At 43.5% G+C, this 13,106-nt stretch overlaps 1 protein-coding gene across 2 annotated transcripts in view; it reads left to right on the top strand.

Moving 5' to 3' along the window:
- Window positions 1-13,106, top strand: part of LOC139387264 (rap guanine nucleotide exchange factor 5-like) — a 67,887-nt gene that overhangs the window by 42,837 nt on the left and 11,944 nt on the right. For both annotated transcript variants that reach the window (XM_071133389.1, XM_071133382.1), the window contains 4 exons: window positions 4,062-4,140; window positions 6,011-6,158; window positions 6,376-6,473; window positions 11,784-11,814. In XM_071133389.1, the coding sequence (XP_070989490.1) occupies window positions 4,062-4,140; window positions 6,011-6,158; window positions 6,376-6,473; window positions 11,784-11,814 (356 nt within the window). The remainder of the gene's footprint in view (window positions 1-4,061; window positions 4,141-6,010; window positions 6,159-6,375; window positions 6,474-11,783; window positions 11,815-13,106) is intronic.

Here is a 13,106-nt window from a genome sequence, read left to right as displayed (position 1 = left end):
GCAGAGAGCTGGACACAGTGTGAACACAGAGAGGCTGTAGGTGGAGCAGAGAGCTGGACACAGTGAGAACACAGAGAGGCTGTAGGTGGAGCAGAGAGCTGGACACAGTGTGAACACAGAGAGGCTGTAGGTGGAGCAGAGAGCTGGACACAGTGTGAACACAGAGAGGCTGTAGGTGGAGCAGAGAGCTGGACACAGTGTGAACACAGAGAGGCTGTAGGTGGAGCAGAGAGCTGGACACAGTGTGAACACAGAGAGGCTGTAGGTGGAGCAGAGAGCTGGACACAGTGTGAACACAGAGAGGCTGTAGGTGGAGCAGAGAGCTGGACACAGTGTGAACACAGAGAGGCTGTAGGTGGAGCAGAGAGCTGGACACAGTGTGAACACAGAGAGGCTGTAGGTGGAGCAGAGAGCTGGACACAGTGTGAACACAGAGAGGCTGTAGGTGGAGCAGAGAGCTGGACACAGTGTGAACACAGAGAGGCTGTAGGTGGAGCAGAGAGCTGGACACAGTGAGAACACAGAGAGGCTGTAGGTGGAGCAGAGAGCTGGACACAGTGTGAACACAGAGAGGCTGTAGGTGGAGCAGAGAGCTGGACACAGTGTGAACACAGAGAGGCTGTAGGTGGAGCAGAGAGCTGGACACAGTGTGAACACAGAGAGGCTGTAGGTGGAGCAGAGAGCTGGACACAGTGTGAACACAGAGAGGCTGTAGGTGGAGCAGAGAGCTGGACACAGTGTGAACACAGAGAGGCTGTAGGTGGAGCAGAGAGCTGGACCCAGTGTGAACACAGAGAGGCTGTAGGTGGAGCAGAGAGCTGGACACAGTGGGAACACAGAGAGGCTGTAGGTGGAGCAGAGAGCTGGACCCAGTGTGAACACAGAGAGGCTGTAGGTGGAGCAGAGAGCTGGACACAGTGTGAACACAGAGAGGCTGTAGGTGGAGCAGAGAGCTGGACACAGTGTGAACACAGAGAGGCTGTAGGTGGAGCAGAGAGCTGGACACAGTGTGAACACAGAGAGGCTGTAGGTGGAGCAGAGAGCTGGACCCAGTGTGAACACAGAGAGGCTGTAGGTGGAGCAGAGAGCTGGACACAGTGTGAACACAGAGAGGCTGTAGGTGGAGCAGAGAGCTGGACACAGTGAGAACACAGAGAGGCTGTAGGTGGAGCAGAGAGCTGGACACAGTGTGAACACAGAGAGGCTGTAGGTGGAGCAGAGAGCTGGACACAGTGTGAACACAGAGAGGCTGTAGGTGGAGCAGAGAGCTGGACACAGTGTGAACACAGAGAGGCTGTAGGTGGAGCAGAGAGCTGGACACAGTGTGAACACAGAGAGGCTGTAGGTGGAGCAGAGAGCTGGACACAGTGTGAACACAGAGAGGCTGTAGGTGGAGCAGAGAGCTGGACACAGTGTGAACACAGAGAGGCTGTAGGTAGAGCAGAGAGCTGGACACAGTGTGAACACAGAGAGGCTGTAGGTGGAGCAGAGAGCTGGACACAGTGTGAACACAGAGAGGCTGTAGGTGGAGCAGAGAGCTGGACACAGTGTGAACACAGAGAGGCTGTAGGTGGAGCAGAGAGCTGGACACAGTGAGAACACAGAGAGGCTGTAGGTGGAGCAGAGAGCTGGACACAGTGTGAACACAGAGAGGCTGTAGGTGGAGCAGAGAGCTGGACACAGTGTGAACACAGAGAGGCTGTAGGTGGAGCAGAGAGCTGGACACAGTGGGAACACAGAGAGGCTGTAGGTGGAGCAGAGAGCTGGACACAGTGTGAACACAGAGAGGCTGTAGGTGGAGCAGAGAGCTGGACACAGTGTGAACACAGAGAGGCTGTAGGTGGAGCAGAGAGCTGGACACAGTGTGAACACAGAGAGGCTGTAGGTGGAGCAGAGAGCTGGACACAGTGTGAACACAGAGAGGCTGTAGGTGGAGCAGAGAGCTGGACACAGTGAGAACACAGAGAGGCTGTAGGTGGAGCAGAGAGCTGGACACAGTGTGAACACAGAGAGGCTGTAGGTGGAGCAGAGAGCTGGACACAGTGTGAACACAGAGAGGCTGTAGGTGGAGCAGAGAGCTGGACACAGTGTGAACACAGAGAGGCTTTAGGTGGAGCAGAGAGCTGGACACAGTGTGAACACAGAGAGGCTGTAGGTGGAGCAGGGAGCTGGACACAGTGTGAACACAGAGAGGCTGTAGGTGGAGCAGAGAGCTGGACACAGTGGGAACACAGAGAGGCTGTAGGTGGAGCAGAGAGCTGGACACAGTGGGAACACAGAGAGGCTGTAGGTGGAGCAGAGAGCTGGACACAGTGTGAACACAGAGAGGCTGTAGGTAGAGCAGAGAGCTGGACACAGTGGGAACACAGAGAGGCTGTAGGTGGAGCAGAGAGCTGGACACAGTGTGAACACAGAGAGGCTGTAGGTAGAGCAGAGAGCTGGACACAGCGTGAACACAGAGAGGCTGTAGGTGGAGCAGAGAGCTGGACACAGTGTGAACACAGAGAGGCTGTAGGTGGAGCAGAGAGCTGGACACAGTGTGAACACAGAGAGGCTGTAGGTGGAGCAGAGAGCTGGACACAGTGTGAACACAGAGAGGCTGTAGGTGGAGCAGAGAGCTGGACACAGTGGGAACACAGAGAGGCTGTAGGTGGAGCAGAGAGCTGGACGGCGTTGGAGCCAACCGTAACAGGCGGTGGGAGGAGTTTAGAGAAACACGTTACAAAAGATGTCAGAGGGTGGAATTCACTTTTCACTTTACATTTTTTTAATTTATGAGCACATTTTTGTATGGTCTGCATCTTTGAAGTAGACTACTGACACTTGAAGGTAGCTTTAATGATTATACAATCTTGGTTTGGTCATTCATAATTTAAAATGTTTAATACATTTATTAAATGTATTAATACATTAATTTATGAATAAATTAAATTCTATCCAATTACATTGGATTTGAATCAGTTTTAGCAGTGGTGTAAAGTACTTTAGTAAAAATACTTTAAAGTGCTACTTTAGTAAGTTCGTTGTTTTGAAGTATCTGTAATTGACTTTACTATTGTCACGTTCGTTGAATGGAGGAGACCAAGGCGCAGCGTGATATGAATACACGTTACTTTTAATAAAGACGGACACTAAACAAACTATACAAAATAACAAAACGACCGTGAAGCTATAATCTAAATGTACAGTCAACTAGACATAGACATTAACCCACAAATTACACAAACAATATGGCTGCCTAAATATGGTTCCCAATCAGAGACAACGATAAACACCTGCCTCTAATTGAGAACCAATCTAGACAACCATTGAGATACATAACACCTAGACTAGTAAACACCCATAGACATGCAAAACCCCTAGACAGGGCCAAAACACATACATCACCCATGTCACACCCTGACCTAACCAAAATAATAAAGAAAACAAAGAATACTAAGGTCAGGGCGTGACAACTATTTATAATTTTGGCAACTTTTACTACACTACATTCATAAACAAAATAATGTACTTTTTACTCCATACATTTCCCTGATACACAAAAGTACTCATTACATTTTGACAGGAAAATGGTCCAATTCACACACTTATCAAGAGAATATCCTTGGTCATCCCTACTGCCTCTGATCTGGCGGACTCACTAAACACACATGCTTTGTTTGTAAATTATGTCTTGGAGTGTTGAAGTGTTGAAGTGTTGGAGTGTTGGAGTGTTGGAGTGTTGGTGTTGGAGTGTTGGAGTGTGCCCCTGTCTATCTGGCAATACAATAAAAAAAACAAGACATTTTTCTGTCTGTTTTGCTTAATATAATGAATTTGAAATTATTTATACTTTTACTTTTACTTTTGATACTTAAGTATATTTAAAACCAAATATTTTTATATTATATACTTTTACACAAGTAATATTTTACTGGGTGACTTTCACTTTTACTTGAGTCATTTTCTATTAAGTTATCTTTACATTTACTACAGTATTACTATTGAGTACTTTTTCCACCACTGAGTTTTAGCCAGTTCTATTGGATGCTGTTGTAAATGATGTGTTTCCTGTTTTACAGAGCCTCTCCTGGATGACTTCCTGCTGACATACCTGGTGTTCATGTCAACCAGTGATCTGTGTCAGGCTCTCCTGGGACAATATCCTTTTACTTCAGGCTGTGGTGGTCACCTGTAGAATATAGTACACCACCCTAACCTCTAGACTACAGTACACATCCCTTACCTCTAAACTACAGTACCTTACCTCCAGACTACAGTACACCACTCTTACCTCTGAACTACAGTACCTTACCTCTAAACTACAGTACCTTACCTCCAGACTACAGTACCTTACCTCCAGACTACAGTACACCACTCGTACCTCTAGACTACAGTAAACCACCCTTACCTCTAGACTACAGTACACCACCATTACCTCTAGACTACATTACCTTACCTCCAGACTACAGTACCTTACCTCCAGACTACAGTACCTTACCTCCAGACTACAGTAAACCACCCTTACCTCTAGACTACAGAACCTTACCTCTGAACTACAGTACATCACCCTTACCTCTAGACTACAGTAAACCACCCTTACCTCTAGACTACAGTAAACCACCCTTACCTCTAGACTACAGAACCTTACCTCTAAACTACAGTACACCATCCTTACCTCTAGACTACAGTAAACCACCCTTACCTCTAGACTACAGAACCTTACCTCTAAATTACAGTACACCACCCTTACCTCTAAGCTACAGTACACAACCCTTACCTCTAAACTACAGTACCTTACCTCCAGACTACAGTACACCACTCTTACCTCTGAACTACAGTACACCACCCTTACCTCTAGACTACAGAACCTTACCTCTAAACTACAGTACCTTACCTCCAGACTACAGTACCTTACCTCTAGACTACAGTACCTTACCTCTAGACTACAGAACCTTACCTCTAAACTACAGTACACCATCCTTACCTCTAGACTACAGTAAACCACCCTTACCTCTAGACTACAGAACCTTACCTCTAAATTACAGTACACCACCCTTACCTCTAAGCTACAGTACACAACCCTTACCTCTAAACTACAGTACCTTACCTCCAGACTACAGTACACCACTCTTACCTCTGAACTACAGTACACCACCCTTACCTCTAGACTACAGAACCTTACCTCTAAACTACAGAACCTTACCTCTAGACTACAGTACCTTACCTCTAGACTACAGAACCTTACCTCTAGACTACATAACCTTACCTCTAGACTACAGTACCTTACCTCTAGACTTCAGTACCTTAGCTCTAGACTACAGTACCTTAGCTCTAGACTACAGTACCTTAGCTCTAGACTACAGTACCTTACCTCTAAACTACAGTATACCACCCTTACCTCTAGACTACAGAACCTTACCTCTAAACTACAGTACCTTACCTCCAGACTACAGTACCTTACCTCTAGACTACAGTACCTTACCTCTAGACTACAGTACCTTACCTCTAGACTTCAGTACCTTACCTCTAGACTACAGTACCTTAGCTCTAGACTACAGTACCTTAGCTCTAGACTACATAACCTTACCTCTAAACTACAGTACCTTACCTCTAGACTACAGTACCTTACCTCTAGACTTCAGTACCTTAGCTCTAGACTACAGTACCTTAGCTCTAGACTACAGTACCTTAGCTCTAGACTACATAACCTTACCTCTAAACTACAGTACCTTACCTCTAGACTACAGTACCTTACCTCTAGACTACAGTACACCACCCACCTCTAAAGTTACTGACTGTACTACACACACACACACACACAGACACACACACACACACACACACACACACACACACACACACACACACACACACCTCACCCTTAAACCCACTACACACATACACCTCCAACTTGGAAAAATTAAAAATAGTGGTGTTGATCCTGTTGGCCAAGCTAATGTCAATACACACAAAGCCTACTGAGAGTCCTCTCTCCTGCTGTGCTGATGCCTTAACTCACGAAGCCCACCTATTGTTCTAAGAGACATCACCGGGGGAAAGAGGAAGGGAAGGAGGTTCTGGACAGGAAACGTCAGGTCCTGCACCTGGTGACACAGTGGACAACACTGTACAGGGACTTCTTACGAGAAGACGAGCATGTTAAACTCTTCATGAAGGTATGCTGGAGCGAGGGAGGAGAAGAAGAAGGGATATTATAGCCTGTTTCCAGATCTGTTGTGCTTTCTTTCAAACTCCTCTAGTCATTTATAAGGAGTTGGCAAGACAAATGTGGGGCCAGGCTAAGGATATGGGACAGTGAGATGACCCTAAAATAAGTGATATCATGATGATACGGGAGGGTGAAAACAGACATTAGATGTCTTTGTGTTTCAGACATTGTATCGTTTCCTCCTGGATGACCTGTATGAGTATCCAACTCTAGAGAAGGAGCAGAAGGACCTGCAGAAACTCCTGCGGCTGCATCGCAGACAGTGAGTGGCCATAGAAACTGAATAATAGAATAATATGATGAATTAGTTACACTACATGACCAAAAGTATGTGGACACCTGCTCGTCGAACATCTCATTACAGAATCATGGGCATTAAAATGGAGTTGCCTGCCCCCCCCCCCCTTTGCTGCTATAAAAGCTTCCAGGCTTTCCACTAGATGTCGGAACATAGCTTGCTTCCATTCAGCCACACAATCATTAGTGAGGTCGGGCACTGATGCTGAGCGATTAGGCCTGGCTCACAGTCGGCGTTCCAATTCTTCTGAAAGGTGTTCGATGGGTTGAAGTCAGGGCTCTGTGCAGGCCAGTCAAGTTCTTCCACACCAATCTCGACAAACCATTTCTGTTTGGACCTCGCTTCGTGCATTGGGGCATTGTCATGTTGAAACAGGAAAGGGCCTTCCCCAAATCGTTGCCACAAAGTTGGAAGCACAGTATCGTCTAGAATGTCATTCTATAATGTAGCGTTAAGATTATCCTTCATTGGAACTAAGTGGCCTAGCCTGAACCATGCAAAACAGCCCCAGACCATTATTTGTCCTCCACCAAACTTTACAGTTGACACTATGCATTCGGGCAGGTAGGGTTCTCCTGGAATCCGCCAAATACAGATTACTGTCGGACTGCCAGATGGTGAAGCTTGATTCATCACTCCAGAGAACGTGTTTCCACTTCTCCAGAGTCCAATGGTGGCAAGCTTTTCACCACTCCAGCCGATGCTTGGCATTGCACATGGTGATGTTAGGCTTGTGTGCAGCTGCTTGGCCATGATAACCCATTTCATGAAGCTCCCGACGACCAGTTCTTGTGCTGACATTGCTTCCAGAGGCAGTTCGGAACTCAGTGGTGAGTGTTGCATTCGAGGACAGACAATTTTTAAGAGCTACTGTCATGGCCATCAAAAGAAGTGGACCAAAGTGCAGCGTGGTGAGCGTACATTTTCCTTTTATTTAAAATGTCGCCAACAAACGAAGAAACAACCGTGAAGCTTACAGGGCTATAGTGCCACTAACAAAAGTCAACTTCCCACAATGACAGAAGGGAAAAAGGCTGCCTAAGTATGATTCCCAATCAGAGACAACAATAGACAGCTGTCCCTGATTGAGAACCATACCCGGCCAAAACATAAATACAAAAACATAGAAAACAGAACATAGAATGCCCACCCAAATCACACCCTGACCAAACCAAATAGAGACATAAAAAGGCTCTCTAAGGTCAGGGCGTGACAGCTACGCGTTCTGTGAGGTTGTATGGCCTACCACTTCGCGGCTGAGCCATTGTTGCTCCTAGATGTTTCCACTTCACAATAACAGCAAGTTATTGCAAGCAAGTCAACAGCAGTTGACCAGGGCAGCTCTAGCAGGGCATACATTTTAACTAACTGACTTGTTAGAATGGTGTCATCCTATGACGGCCCCATGTTGAGCTCTTCAGTAAGGTATTTCTACTGCCAATGTTTGTCTATGGAAATGGCTGCGTGCTCAATTTTATACACTTGTCAGCAACAGGTGTGGCTGAAATAGCTGAATGCACTAATTTGAAGGGGTGTCCACATACTTTTGTAAATATAGTGTATTTATGTGTAATGTACGCGTGGATTATTTCTCCTAAGTGTGTATTCCAAACATGTAGCTGATAAACAGGAAATGTGACTTTGTGTGCATATCAAATGGCACCATTTTCCCTGTATAGTGCACTAATTCTGACCAAAGCCCTATAGGCCTATCACCCTACTCCCTATTGGCCTGTAAAGGGGTTGTGTTGTTGTACTGTTTGGGGAGTGTGTTGTACTGTTTTGGGCTGCGTTGTTGTACTGTTTCGGGCTATGTTGTTGTACTGTTTGGGGCTATGTTGTTATACTGTTTGGGGCTGTGTTGTTGTACTGTTTGGGGCTGTGTTGTTGTGCTGTTTGGGGCTGTGTTGTTGTGCTGTTTGGGGCTGTGTTGTTGTGCTGTTTGGGGCTGTGTTGTTGTCCCTGTTTGGGGATGTGTTGTTGTCCCTGTTTGGGGCTGCGTCGTTGTACTGTTTGGGGCTATGTTGTTTAACTGTTTGGGGCTATGTTGTTGTACTGTTTGGGGCTGTGTTGTTGTACTGTTTGGGGCTGTGTTGTTGTGCTGTTTGGCGCTGTGTTGTTTTCCTGTTTGGGGCTGTGTTGTTTTCCTGTTTGGGGCTGTGTTGTTGTCCCGTTTGGGGCTATGTTGTTGTCCAATTTGGGGCTGTGTTATTGTGTTGTTTGGGGCTGTTTTGTTGTGCTGTTTGGGGTTGTGTTGTTGTCCTGTTTGGAGCTGTGTTGTTGTCCCTGTTTGGAGTTGTGTTGTTGTCCCTGTTTGGAGCTGTGTTGTTGTCCCTGTTTGGGGCTGTGTTGGTGTCCCTGTTTGGGGCTGTGTTGGTGTCCCTGCTTGGGGCTATGTTGTTGTCCCTGTTTTGGGCTGTGTTGTTGTCCTGTTTGGGGCTGTGTCGTTGTCCTGTTGGAGTATGTGTTGTTGTGCTGTTGGGGTCTCAGACCCCTGAGACAGAGGGAGAGGAACTCAGAGACACGTAGGAAGAATATCTGGGAAAGCACAAGTTGTGACAGAGAGGCCTGTTGTTTCATTTCTACTGTTGGTTCTCTTATTGCCAATAGCGTTGAGGATTCCTTCCTTGTTGACAAACGCACACATCCAAGAACACCCAGAATATAGAACATGGTGTCCATCGAGTGGAACACATCCCATGTCAACCCTCCTCCCTTCCTTCTCCTCACCTACTCCCTCCCAACCAAATTCACATAGAAATGTGAGTTATAGATCTGTTTTTATAATTGAAAGCAAGTCTAAGGGGTGGTAAATCATTTCTATGCTTCCCGTTCATGAGATTAGTTTCCGCGTCTTACTTTGGGTTTTGTACAGCAGCTTCAAACAGCTGAAAATACTATCTTTTTGGTCATTGAAATATATTCACAGCGGTTTAGATGGTACAATGATTCTCTACACTATACATCGCTTGTTTTGTCACAAACTGAAATTAGGGAAACTATTTGAATGTTAGCAACCAGGAAATGGTGGACCGATTTCTACATATTGCACCTTTAATCAGGACCATGACTCATGTCACCTAACCTTGACTAATCTAGTTGATGTAAAATCACTACCAGGTTACTAGTTGATTGATGTAAAATCACAGTAATACCAGGTTACTAGTTGATTTATGTAAAATCACAGTACTACCAGGTTACTAGTTGATTGATGTAAAATCACAGTACTACCAGGTTACTAGTTGATTGATGTAAAATCACAGTACTACCAGGTTACTAGTTGATTGATGTAAAATCACAGTAATACCAGGTTACTAGTTGATTGATGTAAAATCACAGTAATACCAGGTTACTAGTTGATTGATGTAAAATCACAGTAATACCAGGTTACTAGTTGATTGATGTAAAATCACAGTACTACCAGGTTACTAGTTGATTGATGTAAAATCACAGTACTACCAGGTTACTAGTTGATTGATGTAAAATCACAGTACTACCAGGTTACTAGTTGATTGATGTAAAATCACAGTAATACCAGGTTACTAGTTGATTGATGTAAAATCACAGTACTACCAGGTTACTAGTTGATTGATGTAAAATCACAGTAATACCAGGTTACTAGTTGATTGATGTAAAATCACAGTAATACCAGGTTACTAGTTGATTGATGTAAAATCACAGTAATACCAGGTTACTAGTTGATTTATGTAAAATCACAGTACTACCAGGTTACTAGTTGATTGATGTAAAATCACAGTACTACCAGGTTACTAGTTGATTGATGTAAAATCACAGTACTACCAGGTTACTAGTTGATTGATGTAAAATCACAGTAATACCAGGTTACTAGTTGATTGATGTAAAATCACAGTAATACCAGGTTACTAGTTGATTGATGTAAAATCACAGTAATACCAGGTTACTAGTTGATTGATGTAAAATCACAGTACTACCAGGTTACTAGTTGATTGATGTAAAATCACAGTAATACCAGGTTACTAGTTGATTGATGTAAAATCACAGTACTACCAGGTTACTAGTTGATTGATGTAAAATCACAGTAATACCAGGTTACTAGTTGATTGATGTAAAATCACAGTAATACCAGGTTACTAGTTGATTGATGTAAAATCACAGTAATACCAGGTTACTAGTTGATTGATGTAAAATCACAGTAATACCAGGTTACTAGTTGACTGATGTAAAATCACAGTAATACCAGGTTACTAGTTGATTGATGTAAAATCACAGTACTACCAGGTTACTAGTTGATTGATGTAAAATCACAGTAATACCAGGTTACTAGTTGATTGATGTAAAATCACAGTAATACCAGGTTACTAGTTGATTGATGTAAAATCACAGTAATACCAGGTTACTAGTTGATTGATGTAAAATCACAGTAATACCAGGTTACTAGTTGATTGATGTAAAATCACAGTACTACCAGGTTACTAGTTGATTGATGTAAAATCACAGTAATACCAGGTTACTAGTTGATATATGTAAAATCACAGTAATACCAGGTTACTAGTTGATTGATGTAAAATCACAGTACTACCAGGTTACTAGTTGATTGATGTAAAATCACAGTAATACCAGGTTACTAGTTGATTGATGTAAAATCACAGTAATACCAGGTTACTAGTTGATTGATGTAAAATCACAGTAATACCAGGTTACTAGTTGATTGATGTAAAATCACAGTAATACCAGGTTACTAGTTGATTGATGTAAAATCACAGTAATACCAGGTTACTAGTTGATTGATGTAAAATCACAGTACTACCAGGTTACTAGTTGATTGATGTAAAATCACAGTAATACCAGGTTACTAGTTGATTGATGTAAAATCACAGTACTACCAGGTTACTAGTTGATTGATGTAAAATCACAGTACTACCAGGTTACTAGTTGATTGATGTAAAATCACAGTAATACCAGGTTACTAGTTGATTGATGTAAAATCACAGTAATACCAGGTTACTAGTTGATTGATGTAAAATCACAGTAATACCAGGTTACTAGTTGATTGATGTAAAATCACAGTACTACCAGGTTACTAGTTGATTGATGTAAAATCACAGTACTACCAGGTTACTAGTTGATTGATGTAAAATCACAGTACTACCAGGTTACTAGTTGATTGATGTAAAATCACAGTAATACCAGGTTACTAGTTGATTGAAACGGTTCAAAACGAGTGTGTGTATTTATTTATTTTTGTCGTTCTTGTCTCATGGTCTAATTGTTTGATTTTGTTTCTCTCTCCAGTACAGCGGAGGAGTATTCACCCCACAGAAAGGTAAGAGGCCAAACTATATGAGATGATTATTCACCCTACAGAAAGGTAAGAGGCCAAACTACATGAGATGACTATTCACCCTACATAAAGGTAAGAGGCCAAACTACATGAGATGAGTATTTACCCTACAGAAAGGTAAGAGGCCAAACTACATGAGATGAGTATTTACCCTACAGAAAGGTAAGAGGCCGAACTGCATGAGATGAGTATTTACCCTACAGAAAGGTAAGAGGCCGAACTGCATGAGATGAGTATTTACCCTACAGAAAGGTAAGAGGTCAAACTACATGAGATGAGTATTTACCCTACAGAAAGGTAAGAGGCCAAACTGCATGAGATGAGTATTCACCCTACAGAAAGGTAAGAGGACAAACTGCATGAGATGAGTATTCACCCTACAGAAAGGTAAGAGGCCAAACTACATGAGATGACTATTCACCCTACAGAAATGTAAGAGGCCAAACTACATGAGATGACTATTCACCCCACAGAAAGGTAAGAGGCCAAACTACATGAGATGAGTATTTACCCTACAGAAAGGTAAGAGGCCAAACTACATGAGATGAGTATTTACCCTACAGAAAGGTAAGAGGCCGAACTGCATGAGATGAGTATTTACCCTACAGAAAGGTAAGAGGCCGAACTGCATGAGATGAGTATTTACCCTACAGAAAGGTAAGAGGCCAAACTACATGAGATGAGTATTTACCCTACAGAAAGGTAAGAGGCCGAACTGCATGCAATTAGTATTCACCCTACAGAAAGGTGAGAGGCCAAACTGCATGAGATGAGTATTCACCCTACAGAAAGGTAAGAGGACAAACTGCATGAGATGAGTATTCACCCTACAGAAAGGTAAGAGGCCAAACTGCATGAGAGTTAATGGAGCTATTATATGACTCACAGGAGGCTGCTGAGAGGAGGACAGCGAATGGAATAGCATCAAACACATGGAAACCATGGAAACCATGTGTTGGATGTTTTTTATTTTTTACATTTTATTTTATTTCACCTTTATTTAACCAGGTAGGCAAGTTGAGAACAAGTTCTTATTTACAACTGCGACCTGGCCAAGATAAAGCAAACTGTACGACACAAACAACAACACAACGTTTCACATGGAATAAACAAGCGTACAGTCAATAACACAATAGAAAAAAGCAAGTCTATATACAGTGTGTGTAAATGGCGTGAGGAGGTAAGGCAATAAATAGGCCATATTAGCGAAATAATTACAATTTAGCAGATTAACACTGTACTTGATATCATTCCACTTATTCCACTCCAGCCAT

The sequence above is a fragment of the Oncorhynchus clarkii genome, chromosome 3 (assembly GCF_045791955.1).
Source record: "Oncorhynchus clarkii lewisi isolate Uvic-CL-2024 chromosome 3, UVic_Ocla_1.0, whole genome shotgun sequence".
NCBI lineage: Eukaryota > Metazoa > Chordata > Actinopteri > Salmoniformes > Salmonidae > Oncorhynchus > Oncorhynchus clarkii.
The sequence above is the reverse complement of the archived record's forward strand: the minus strand, read 5'-3'. Positions and strand labels throughout refer to the sequence as shown.